This window comes from Halichoeres trimaculatus, unplaced genomic scaffold (genome assembly GCF_033239565.1).
Source record: "Halichoeres trimaculatus isolate MK-OKI-2021-1 unplaced genomic scaffold, fHalTri1.1 fHalTri1_scaffold_2, whole genome shotgun sequence".
In the NCBI taxonomy this organism is placed as follows: domain Eukaryota; kingdom Metazoa; phylum Chordata; class Actinopteri; order Labriformes; family Labridae; genus Halichoeres; species Halichoeres trimaculatus.
In genome coordinates, this window is record NW_027437180.1 from 7,647,715 (window position 1) to 7,661,324 (window position 13,610).

The 13,610-nt window shown below is 41.6% G+C and overlaps 1 protein-coding gene across 1 annotated transcript in view; it reads right to left on the reverse strand.

Annotated features, from left to right (window-relative positions):
• The window catches only part of krt222 (keratin 222), a 42,664-nt gene extending 38,133 nt beyond the window's left edge, over positions 1-4,531 (reverse strand). The window contains exons 1-2 of the mRNA XM_074689601.1: positions 4,245-4,531; positions 3,806-4,009 (exon numbers count right to left, since the gene is read on the reverse strand). Coding sequence (XP_074545702.1) covers positions 3,806-4,003 — 198 coding nt within the window. The 5' untranslated portion in view covers positions 4,004-4,009; positions 4,245-4,531. The remainder of the gene's footprint in view (positions 1-3,805; positions 4,010-4,244) is intronic.
• Positions 4,532-13,610: the final 9,079 nt, after the last annotated feature.

Consider the following 13,610-nt stretch of genomic DNA (forward strand, 5'->3'; position numbering starts at 1 on the left):
AGCAAGAAGTGAAGGCAGAGTAATACTGAAAAAGTACACCTGTATGGACGGGAAATATCATTTTATACGTCGACTTTGTCTTAAAGGACGCCAAATCCTGACCATAGTTCTCACTTCATGTGTGTGCAGGTGTTAGTTTGTATGGAACTAAAAGAGGATTGTGTGGAAAAAAATATCAGAATAAACTCCTTTATATTTCATTGAACTTTAAACATTAGACTGACAGATGTGAGTACAAGAGTTCTTATGTTCAAATAGACAAATCAAAGAACAAAAAGGTCTTTTTCACACACATCAAAATGTTCACACCCTTATTTTTCCAGTTTGTTTTCTTAAGATAACAACATGTTCAGAAGACGACACACCCATGTTGAAGGAAAGCCAAAGAACACGGGGAATATTCCATAACATTTAAAACATAAACATTTTAATTCCCTCATTGTGAGCGTGTTTCAGTGCACCTGCCCACGTCTGAGTCTCTGTGAGGCTGAGTGAGTCAGCGCTCTGAAAGGATCTCCTGCTTAATGTCTTACTCATCATTACACCTGTGGTGTACATAAAAAGATTGTAAAAAGCAGCTTAAGGTGAAAGACAAAGTAATCCTATATGCTAACATGAATGTGCTTCCTGGATCAGCGAACAAAGAAGCTAGCAGAGGCCGCTTGACTGTCTGTAATAGTCATGGGAACATAAACCAAACCCTGGAGACGAGCTGAGCAATGTGGTTAACAACACAAAACATCAAGTTATTAGGATGTCTGTCAGTGAGAGCTACTCGTGCAGAAAGCGAAGACAGTCGAAAACCATCAAGTCGAATCATGTGAGATCAGCACACCAGCTGGAGTTAATGGTCTACAGAGCAAGCGGCCTTCAAAGTCATAAAGAGTTCCTCTTTCTGTGTGAGTGTGACAGCTGGCACTCCTACTGGGTCTCTCTGGCTCTGCTCCAGGTGTAATGACACATATCTGCTGCTAATCCTGTGCAACACGTTATTTTCATGTAGTGTTACCTCTCACCTCTGAGACTTAGAGAGAAACCAACCAGTGACAGTCAACTCTAACATACCTACATTTCTTTAAGATCAGCCGCAAATCAAAGCAACAAGTCAAAGTTAGAGAGGGTTTTACACACACAAGGATCTATTGATTCAGTATATGAGCAGCAGGTGTGGCAAGCAACGTGTAAGTTTTCTCTGAGTGAGGCACTGTAATATATAATAATAATAATAATAATAATAATAACAAAAATAATAATAATGGGGGACAGGAATAAGTAAATAACAACAGACGCAATAGTTTATTTTCTGTTTCTTTGCTGCAGAGAAAGTGAGTTTTTAGGATTTTAAGACCCTATAAGGAAACTGTATCTTATCTTATATTTTCTTTTAACTTTAGTTAGGATTTTAAAAAATAGTTTTACCTGTATCAAACAGGTTTAAAAAAAAAGTAGGGGACAAATTAAATGTGGGACCAAGGAATTACGTAAAGTTAAATAAAAAACATGCAGGCTACTGGGGTGCATAGCATATTATGTCAGGGCATTTTTCTGTCTTTCTTTATCATCAAAAAAGTCACATCAAAGGGGCTGTGAGGAGTTTGAAAGTGATCTTTAAAAAGTCTCTCTAGTAGATAAATACCTGATCATGCTCTACACTTTAAAATGACATTATCAGCACCAATACTAATTACAGGTTGTTACGAAATTGAACTTCATAGACTCCCAATTGGGTTGGGCAGGACCAGATTGGTGCATTACATCAATCAGTTTTAAGTCTCTATGGCAACACTACGCCGACTGACGAAGTGTAGTAGCGAGAAGAGTTAAAACACAGAGATACGTGTTTTTCTCTGCTAAAAACGATTTCTGTGATTAATTCTGTAGTGATGGTGAACACTGGAGCCTAAGGACGCGGTCACACTGGCCAACCGTGCCGTGCCTAAGCACGCTTCTGCCCTAAAGCACATTTGGAATGGCCAGTGTGACCGCAACTGCACCGTGCTCAAGCATAAATCGCTTCCATGCTTTGGCATGCTTTGGAGAGGTGGGCTTCAGCACGGTTGACTTTATGCACGAACACAAGCATGCGGACAGCACGTGCGATCCTTGACGTATGATTACGGCAAGCGCATCCCTTGACTATCAATTTAAACGAAGCAGAGGTGTTAGAGGGCTGTGTCGGGTAAAAATGACTCACCATAAGTCCAAAAGTCTCTAAAGTTGTAGCAGTGCTCTCTGTGTCTCATTGTGCTGACTCTGATACCCACACTAAAGTCTGGTTCATATAGGGGTAGTGTAACCACTGGCCATACTCTCTAGCTAGGGAACGGCGCGGGTTGGGTGGCCAGTGTGACCGCGCCCCAAAGAAAGTTAAACGGGAGAGAGACAGAGCACGAGCTAAAGGCTAAGACAGGAGCTAAACTGTTTGTGCTAATGTTGATTCCATCCCACAGTCAGCAGTTATTCTGCAGTGGTCTGTTCAAACTTGAGAGTCTATCAATGAAATGAAGAGTGATGTTACGTTAGCTCTGATTGGTAGATGACCGGCAGGACATAACCAGGATTTTCTAACATTACACATTACTTATTATTATTATTTTCGTCTTAGAGAACCGGGCTGACAGCTGAGCTAAATATAAACAGCTACTAAACTACAAACTGACAGTGTTTCCTTGTTGTCATGTTAGCCTTCAGATGCCGATAGCACTACATATAGCTGGCTGCTAAAACGTTTGCTTGATGTCTCGTTTCAAAGCATATCACTACATAACTGTACTGATAAATACCTTACCTCAGCACGTTGTATCCAGTAAAACATTGTTTTGAATAAAGAAAATGTGTTTTTGATCTGATTTCTATTTAATTCCAAAACAGAAACACACCCAACTCCAAGTTGTGACAACAGTGTGCGGAGACTCCAGGCCAGAAGGTGGTGAGGAAGTCCAATTAAAACAGATCCTCCAGTGCTGGATATAAGTTTACTGTAGGTGATCATGGTGATCGAGCTGGGGTAAAGGAGCCAGCTTTGTGACACTGTTGACACTGGTTTACTCTCTTCACAAGTGCAGCAAAGATACAAGATATACTGCTATGTCCTCAGGGGGGAGCCCAAACCAACACAAACCAAAAGTTACTCACAGGAGCTTTACAACAGCCTGAGTCTACCGTGATTTATTTCAAATGTATGAATGAAAATCTGGATTTGAGCTTCATGAGGCTCCTCCGTTTTTGCAGCTGGTTTTATCGCTGGTGACTTAAATACCCAGGAGGTTTCTGCACTCCATGTGCATAAAAAAAGTATTGAATCCTCTTATATATCATGAAAATGTTGCAGACTGTCAAATCCAACTGTAACAACAGAGAATTGTTCACACATTAGCAGCTTTATAGTCTCAGACCAATATTTAGCCAACATAATCTGTCCTTGTGTCAATATTCAACAAAAAGATTGTGAGGGTAAAGGATGGTGTTGATTTTTATCACTGAAACATGGTTGGGTTGTCCTCAAGCAGGGGTGGCATCACAAGCCTTCACTAACCCGCCCTGATGTCGGCGTGAACATCAAGGCTGCTCACAATCACATGATGCTGAATAAAGTTGTCATCGACATAATCGCCTGTGTCTCTGTTTTGTCTGCCGTCACTGATGTTTGATTAATCACCTGCTCCTGTTGTCATTCTGCCAACATGGCCTTGAGCTGCTGTCATGACACCTGGGAGGATGTCATGCAGCGGCACATCTTTGCATTTGATGTGCCACACAGGGATTTTAAAAGACCAGCTGATAGTTAAAAACATGTAGAGCTGACCTGTGCACGCAGCTCCTTCACAGTCTGCTCCTGCAGGGTCCACTCCCGGCTGCGAGAGTCACTCCTGACACCCCAGTCTGCTATCTGAGCCTCCAGCCTCCGGTTGGTCTCCTGCAGCCTGTTTACCTGGTCCAGGAAGCCTCTTAGACGGGCATTCAGTCCCTGCATGGTGTGACTGGAATCCTGCAGCAACTCCATGGATACCTGAGAGAGCCCACACCTGAGTGTTAGTCACACAGCCAGCCCAGGAGATTTCCATACAGTCAAATCAGCCTGGATGAGAAAACATTCAGGTAGTACTCGGCTTACTATGTTTGATCCAGAATGGACACACAGAAATATACATTATCAACTTTCTCAGCAAACAGTCTGCCGCCCATTTGAGATCACACGCTGCCAGAGGCGTTCACCAGGTAAATGTTTACCCAGAGACACTCACCTGAGTCTACGTGGCCTTCAAAGAGGGCACACACGGTGAGTGAAGTAATAAGCCAGCACAACTCTGTCCGTCTGTTTGCCTGGTCACACTGAGCCGATCCACCACTCCCCTCAGCTTAGCTACATTCCTCTACCTCAGGCTGGTCAACACTTTCTGCTCCCCACTGTGTCCCGGGTCATCAGCAGCCGGCCCCTGACACAGAGCTCGCAGGCTGCCATGAGCCTGCCACTTTCACCGCCTGTTTGTTTGTCTGTGTGTCGCTCTGTCGTCTCAGGGTCAGCCTCCACAGGGGCGATCCTCTCCGTCCCACCTCGCTCCCCCCTCAGCAGCATGTGGAAGAGGGTAGAGCAGTGGGGTAAGCACTGGACACTGCGCTTACATCACCAGCACTCTGGGGGCCTTTGTACTCTCTGATCCAGGATTACTGAGCCGCTTTCAAACACACAGAAACACAAGCTGTGGAGGGAATGTTCAGGGAGACACTGACAGGACCTGTGTGTGACTGTGAGTGTGTGTTTAAACAGTGCCTTAATAAACGGTTACCTTTCCATGTCCTATAATTAGGGTTAAATCTGTGTACATTGGCACATTCTGAACTCGATAACACACTCTTATGCAAAGTCACCTCTTTCCTAATTACAGTCCTGACTGCTTTAGAAAATATCTGAGTGTGTCTGGGCCAAAGGTTCCATATTTCTTACATAATGCTGCCTCAATAATTCATCAGAAACTCCACAGAACAGCCCAATGCTCACTAACACAGTATGGCTCTTAGTTTCCAATGGTTTTCATGTACAACACATTAAATATCTGTCACAGCCAGCTGACAAACTTTTTGGTGTTTTTTCAGACTTCCTAATGAAAAAATGTTTCACTTGCCCAATTAAGATTTGCCTTTCTGTTGGTTCAACTGACCAGTGTAGAGATTTGTCTGAAGCTGAGATACAACTGGAGTCCAATGAGTCACCTCTCTACTGAAAAAAACAAACACATTAAAACAAGACGATGTCATGATTATCTCATCACCAGCAGTTAACTTAAACCAGAGGGTTGGTCTTTAAAGGGACTGTGAAGAGTTTCCATGTGGGATAAAGGACAAACTAAAAACTCCATTTCCCATGAGCATTATGACCCGGTGTCCTCTTACTCAGTATGTTTACATGCACGCAGTAGTCCAACAAAGGTCATAGTTTGATTGTAAAGTCACATTGGGGATCTAGTATTTTCTGGTGTTCATGCAGAAAAGAGAATCAGACTTCTGGCAGAGAACGCCTCAGCAGCGGTGCTGTGTCCTATTTTGATGAGCAAAGCTGTGTGTGTATCAAACTAGTTTTGGTTCACCCAAAGAGGAAGCAATACTGTAATGATGATGGTCGAGATGGATGCAGCTGTAGCTGTTTGTGTTTCCTACATACTACATGTGTTAACTCCATTACACAATGTTAGTTTGCTGTGTTGGAGCCATGCAACCCTATTTACCATGATCATCTCCTCTGGGTGAGATTTGCTCATGCAAAATGCTGAAGTATACCAAGTGCTGCCAAATCCAACCGATAGCAATGGCATTATCTAGGTGTGTTAATGGAGCTACACATAGTCTGATCCCGGTCTGACTAGACTGTTCACATGCATCCTAATAGTCTGGTGTAATCTTGTGATGACTAAAGCCTTGTTTCCACCAAGTGGTTCAGCTCGGTTCATCTCAGCATGACACACATTTTATGCCGTTTCCACTGACTAATCCTGGGACAGATCCCCAGATAACTGAGATGAGCTGTCCTGCTCCGTTGGGGTGCCTGACGAAACCAATCTGATCCTAGAAGGTGGCGCTACAACACTGCAGTCCATTGACTGGTTGAAAGAAAAGTGCAAAACAAAACTCGATTATTCTTTGTAAGAAAGAGCCACATGCCAATCACAAAAAAACATGAAGTGCTGGATGTCTTCCATGGTTGCTCTTTGTTCACTGGGTCGCATTTTTCTTCTTTGTTGGATTTATTAGCTGGGTACACTGCTATGGCATCAAGCTATGATTTAACTGTTGCAGCTATCAGCATCCAGCTTACACACAGCCTAACAAGAAGGGGCACAGTTGGCTGTGGAAACACAAACAGGATCAGGCTTAACCGAGCCAACCAAACCGATCTACTGATCCAAACCAGACTGCTTGGTGGAAACAGGGCTTAAGCTCACAGTCCAACTTCTTAACCTGCATGTTAACGTAGTGACAGAAGCAGTAATTTGTTGTTCAATCAAATGATGGAGCACTGATTTTTGTAAAACTACTTGTCTTTGTTCAAGATGACTCTTTGCAGGATGCAGAGCATTGAGGTGTAGGGTTTATAGATCCCCGAGGGGGGTCACTTGTTTTGATGCAGCGTTATAGGTGTATATGATAAAAACAGAGGAAGAATAAAGCAGAAGAAAATAAATCAGAAGAAAATAAATCAAATTCAGTAAAATAGAATTAACCAAAATCAACAAAATAAAATCAGCTAAAAAAGACAAAAAAAATTGATAAAATATACTAAATTTCACAAAATGAAACAGAATAATATACACCATATTGAAACATTAGAAAAAAATAGGCTGACAGTGAAGAAATGCAAACAGTGCAAAACAAATTGGCTTTCTGATGGTTACGTACAGCACTAAAAATACTTTAACGATGTGTTTGCACAATGTGGGATCCCAGTGAATTCGAATAATAAGAATCAAAGAAGTAAACATTTAAAGCAAGAATTTGTCAGTTTCTCCCAAAGATCTGTGTGGGCTGAGGAAAAACACTGTTCAGCTCTTGTTCAGACTCCTTCAACCTGCTCAGCGTGCTCGCACAGATTACATGACTGGTAGATATGACAGTGTTTGTGTCAGATGAGCATTAGCATGATCTCATGTGGATGGCATGTTAGATGTTGGCTTGTCAGCTGGATTGACAGCTAACTGAGCGAGAGAGTTGCATCACTAAGTTAATAATCCACAAAAGAATTTAACTATTAAACTAATGACACTGTTCAAAATGATCCTCAGCTTTGCAGAAAGATTTATGTAAGTTTGCTTTCACTGTCCATCAGTGGTTACTGGTTTTTGTATAAATGATGAATCAGCAACAATCTAATGAACAGATATATGATGTGACACTTTTATCGAGGACATTTTTCTCTCATTTATAAAGATTCACAGTCTGACATTTCTCTCACATACAACAGTCCCCCTTTCCCACAGAAAAGTGTATTTCTAGATCCACAAGTGGGAATGTCTTGTTAGTAAAATTAAAGAATGACAGTAAACAAAGTGCAGGAGAGTCTCTTTCTCATGTCTCTCTGTGTCACCAGTTTGTCTCTGAGAAGCCACTTTTGAAAAGTTGCCGGTACGAGCTTATCTGATTACTTTTCCGTTGGGCAAACAAAGAGGCAGGATGTGGGAATTATTAATACAGACAGCTCAGCCTGCAGATGTATCTGCTACAACCACTGTACAAATATCAGCTCAGTGTAGACTTTTTTTCTATAGAAGCTTTGTGGGTTTGCAGACAGTTTGTCAGGGTCTCATTTTACATCTGTCTGAAAACTGACTACAGATGAACTGATAGAAAAGATCAAGGAGGAAGACAGTGTGGGAAAGGGGTGAGTGATCATGTACATTTAATAATTAAACACCCACACACAATGAAAACATGCTGACTAACCTGACAGGGCCAGACAGGACTGTCAGGACACTTACCATCACGACACCACACCCTCTCAGGAAAGTGGCCTCCTGTTGGCAAGGGAGCAGCGATGATGATGACGACGACTTATAATGTCGTTAGTTAGAATCCTGGATAAACAGCACCTGTATGGGCGTAGCAAGCAGCTCTGTTCTGGCTGTCTGGGACAGATGATTTCTGCTATGACTACAAACAGGGAATGTCACCCAGCCTGTTCTTAGACGTCATGTGCTCCCACAAAGATCCAAGGGAGAACCTCCGTCGCACGACATCAGCAGGAGTGTTTGGCAGGGGGAACCACGTCAGGGCTGAGGGCTGCAGAGGGAGCAGGTGGTGGCTTGTTAGTCAAGCTGCAGGAGCAGGGATGGAGGCTCCAGAGGTGGACACTGCCCACAGGAGAAGGAAACCAAAACAAACCAGGGTCAGATTACAGGGTTACTGCTGAGCAGTGACCTGTGAGAGCGCCCTCATGTACCTGACCTGACTTTACATTCCTCTGCTTCTGTTCCCTCACGGGTGGGCGCCAAGCTACGCTTTGATCACCGCTCATGTGATTCCTCATTTTCTGTAAAAGGAGTCTTTCACTGAAGGTGTTTGGCAGTCTGACAAATAGAAACATCTGTTATGAAAATATACAATAACATAGATCGAATTATTCAACAATTATAAACTTCACTCCATGCCAGCAGGGTTCTGTCTGAACAGGATATAATTACCTCAGTCTGAGTTCTGGATTGGGAGGTATTGTAGTGGTTTTAAGCTTAAACCACAGAAGGGATTATCTGCACATAACTCTACCAGACTTGGCTTTAGGGGCTATGTTCAGGTGAAGCACACTCCATGTGCTTTTACTTGAAGTGAAGTGTAAAAAGCATCAACATTACAACAATGCTTACCACATTTCTCTAATGTGACCCTCAGGACTGTTTACACTTGTCAGTAGAGCTCATTCAGACTTGTGTTATTTTTTATTTTACTGACAATACATCTTATAACCGTTGTATCACAACAATAGGTTAGGGTTAGAGTTAGACATGCTACGTGTCCTAAACAACCATATGTTGTGTTCAAAGTGTAGCCACAGGCAAATTTACTGTTTCAGAGGCATTGAGATAATTGTTTTGGGTCTCACAAGAATTTTTGGCACAGTTTTTCTTCTTTTTTAAGCCTTATTTTATCTAAAGGAACAGTGTTTAGTAGTTTCTAATATTTAGCAGAAAAAAAATCTATTCCAGATTTCATCTGGTGCAAGCTAGGTAACACCCTGAACAGGCCAGGAGCTTACAGGGCTAACAAGCAGGGACACATAATCTGTCTCAGACTACACACTTCTGCACTTACACTTGCTATTTCCAGTCCATTTTTGTGTTCACACTAACTGTGGGAAAATGTAGAGTAGATTTCTCAGGTAGCACACTCAAAACAGTCAAAAAGATGATTGTGGAATGCAGGACATTTCTCGCACTCAGCGGTCATATTGGCAACAAAGAGGAAGGAGCAAATACGGATTAGATGATAGATGTAATCAATAAACAGAAGAACAGGAATGGGAGGCCTTTTTTTAAATCTTTTTTTTAACAGGGACCCTACGTGTAACCATAGTCTCGTTGTTTACATACAAGATCAGCTGTTATCAGCCAGCAGCATGTGGATGCTAATCAGTGCCTGATGTCCTCCACGAGCTGAGGAGAGAAAGGTGAGGATGAGTAATTTCAGATCTATATTGCCTATAACGATGAACAAGCTAGCAATGCTAACCCAGCACCAGAGGGAATACTGACAGAGTAGGATCATGCTATTCACAGAGACATGGCTAGCGGAATGTCACATAGGAAGGATTTCACCTTCCATGGACAGACAGGACAAAGGAAAGCAAGACTGAAGACTGGTGAAAAAGACCAGCTCAGTCCTGGGCTGCTCTCTGGACCCTGTGGAGGTGGAGGCTGACAGGGGAATAATGTCCAAGCTGTGGTCTCTGATGGACAGTATGTAATGTTATGCTTAAAATGTACATCCTTCTCTAAATTACTCCATGTGATATATTCTTATCATAATGTTTTTCATTACACACTTTCTTGTTTGCTGCTGTTTCTCCTTAAATTTCTCTCTATGGGACAAATAAAGGAATATCCCAATGTGAAGTCCACAAAATGCGTCACATTTTGTGTAATTGTTTATGTTTTAATCTGGATGTAATAGCTAAATAATTGGACATTTCAGTGTCACCAGCAGGAGGCAGTGTTGCGCTGGGCTTCCCCCTTATCGACTATTTTTGGTAGCAGAACTAACGTTTCTCCTTCATTCTGCTGAATGAAGCTGAACTGTAAAGAAGCTCAGTTGCTGGCCTCATTATTTTCTTCTGTTTATACAGGTTGGTACTGTCAGAGCACATGTCTAAGTGTGTATTAATGTTGATTAACACAAAAGAAACATTTAATATCCCACTGGTAAAAGTAGATCACCTGTATGTGTTTGTTAATGAGTAAATGCCGTAGTGAAGTTACCTCGTGCGAGCCAAGATGGCGCCGGCTATCGTCGCGGGTTTTTTTTTAATGTTTGTTTAAATTAGCTCCTGCACATCTCATTTCGAAGCCAAAACTATATTTACAGTATCAAGAGTGTTTTGAAAAGTTACTGTTGCATTCCTAGCGTTATACGTGCACAGTTCCCAAGTTTAAGTAAATCCAGTTGTCAGTCTTCAGCTAACGTAGCAGTGTGGTAGTCTCCCCCAAATTAACGTCTGGGTGTGGTAACGTTCAAAGACTTCTTAATAGTGTGGGAAATCAGAGACACCAGGTTCATATTAAGGCAAAATACTTTTTGGAGTAAAACAAAAATTAGACTTGCTCAGTTACAAAGCTGTTTAATGTGTGTTTTTATGTTAAACACAAGTTGCCTCTAGGATTATTTCCTAAAATAAGAGTTTTACATGGGAAAGAATATTAAGTTTATTGTGTTTATTTTTTGTAATGGGATTTTCATGAGGAGGTGTGAAGATGCAGAGAGAAAGGAAGTTTCAGAGATGGAAACATTTATTTTGAAGATGTATAAATAAAGATTCTGCTGAATGAAGCTGAATTGTAAAGAAGCTTTGTTGCTGGCCTTATTATTTCCTTCTGTTTGTACAGATATTCTTATCTGCTTATGGGCTCTCACTGTGAGACCTGTAACATCAACTTATCTGATCCTGGTAATGTATTTAGAAGTCGCTAAGTTAGATATTACTGTAGACTGATGCTGGAAAAGAGGTACATAGAGAGTTAACTGTATAATTTTTAGGATATTTCTGGCTTTAAAGGTATAATTTATAGGAAATGTAAAATTTGGTGATATTTCAGGGTCATAGTTTAGATTAACTCACTTCCTCATTGAGTTAAAATGTGAACAAATACAAAATGTGTTATATTCATGAGCACTTAGGCTGATCTAAAAATGTTTAGAAATATAAACTTAACTTCAAGTGAGATCAAATTCATCCAATAAATTATTTGTTTTTGAGCATATACCTTGGCAGGATGCTCTGTAAGAGACATATAAGTAGGAGTGACAATTACATTGGACTCTGTTTACTAGTCCCCCAGTCTTATACAGAGAGGGAATATTTGTCAAACGCTGACAACATTTTTCTTTGGACTTTTTTCAGAATGAATCAGTGCAGCACTTAGCCTCCTCTAGTGGTGCTAAGCTAAGGGAAACTCAAGTGTTTTTATGTAACAGAGCTCAGGCCTTATCTCCTCGCGGCAGTGGTAGACCTCACTGATAACACAGGATGAATGTGTTAATCAGGGTTTCACTGTTTTCTTACCTCTAGAAGTGTTTGTGTCTGTATTTCACCCTGTTTGTGTGTTTGCATCACAACCTCAGTCAGATCTTAGTGTCTTCCTCCAGGAATGACCAGGCCCATTCTGATGTTAACTGAAGCAGGATGAAAACCAGACGGTGCACCTCTGCTTTCACTGCTGAGAAACGTCCTAACCCTCCACACCTTTCACTTTAATGCTGATCATACCTGTGGGGACGAACAATTAGGCTTGTGTGGTTATTGTCTTATTGGACTGGCAGACACACTACATTCCACACAACACATAGTTTATAGTCTCTGAGACAAAAGTGACGCTCAGATGAAAGACATACCTCTGAAGGCGTTCAACGAGTGTACAATGAGGAAAACTGGAGGGAACGGCTCGATTTTTTAACACACATGCATCAAGCATGCAGGGTGGCTCCTCCATGGACTGCCTGGGAAGGCTGGGTGAAAAGTAGCACAGATAAAAGCTAATTAAAAAAACCACAGGGTGTCATTAATATCCATAATTAATGCTGTTTGCTTCCACCCTGCTTTGTTTCTTTCACTGAGTACACAACCTGAGACATACCAAATGAGGACATTGACTTAGAAGCATCAGCATGGAAAGTAAATTTAGATCATTTGAAAGAAAGTAAGTTTGCAATTTTGTTGCTCTTGTTGCAATGACAAATAAAGTTCTATTCTATTCTATTCTAAGTAAGATTTTAAACTTTAGCTCTTTTTAGTAAGATAATGGTTTTATACCCAATGATTCCAACGCCTGCAGCAACTTCAAACACATCAGCCAGAATCATTAAATAATAGCACAAGCTGTAAGGTGACCAGCCCTGAAAAACTATTATCCTCTTTATAACCTGTCTGACATTGAGCGCTGCACCTCAGGGTTACACAGACTTGATTCTCACAAAACAATTAGCCTGGGAGTGGCACACACCGCCGTCAGTCAGGGCGAATGTTTCAGACAGAAGAACAAGTCAGGCCGCGTACTCGTTGTTGTCACCGGCTGTTTGTGGGGTCAGCAGAAGGCCTGGAAAGACAGGGGGTAAAGTGAGAAGAGGCACATCACTGTTTGATCTACCCCGTCTGAAGATGTGACAACATGATGAGTCCAAACACTGCAGAGCAGCCTGACGCTGACGCAGCATCCTGTGCCAGGAAATAAGAAGCTCTGACATTATTCCAGCTTTGCTCTTCTGAACTGAACCAAATGTTGCTGACTGTCACTGTACAGACTTCACAACTGAGACTGAAGAGACCTCAATTAATCCATGTGACCTGAGAGTTTCTTCAGCACAACATACATAATGTGGACATTTCTTATCACATGAATAACTCAACCCATGAAAAAGTAAAATGAATAAGTGAAAGTGAGATTTCTTTAATTGATTACGACTTTGAAAACCCTGTCATAACTTTCTCCTTCCAACTGGTCCAACCTCTCCAAAGATCAGCTTTGCAGTGTTTAGTTAGTGGCTTTGGTTCAGTCATTACAACACACACACAGTTCAGCATGAGGACACAGTATTGGAATAAAAGTAGGTCTGTGGTGGTTAACCAAGTTTTTCTAAATAAAATGGTTCACTTAATGGTAAGAATTTCTCGAAATGAACAAACTACAGAGCAACATATGCAAGTTACCAAAAAGGCATTGTAAGGTCATTATACGTGATCTTGAAAAAGTCTATTCATAATCCACAATTTAAAATGAAGTTATCAGAGCCAAGATGGGTTACTTCTAAATGATGTTTCTCAGAATCTGTTGGCTGTCCCTTTAAGCCCCCCCATCATGACGCGACGGCAAGAGTACACCAGAGGCATCTCAGATCTGCCCTTTCACGGCATTGGATCA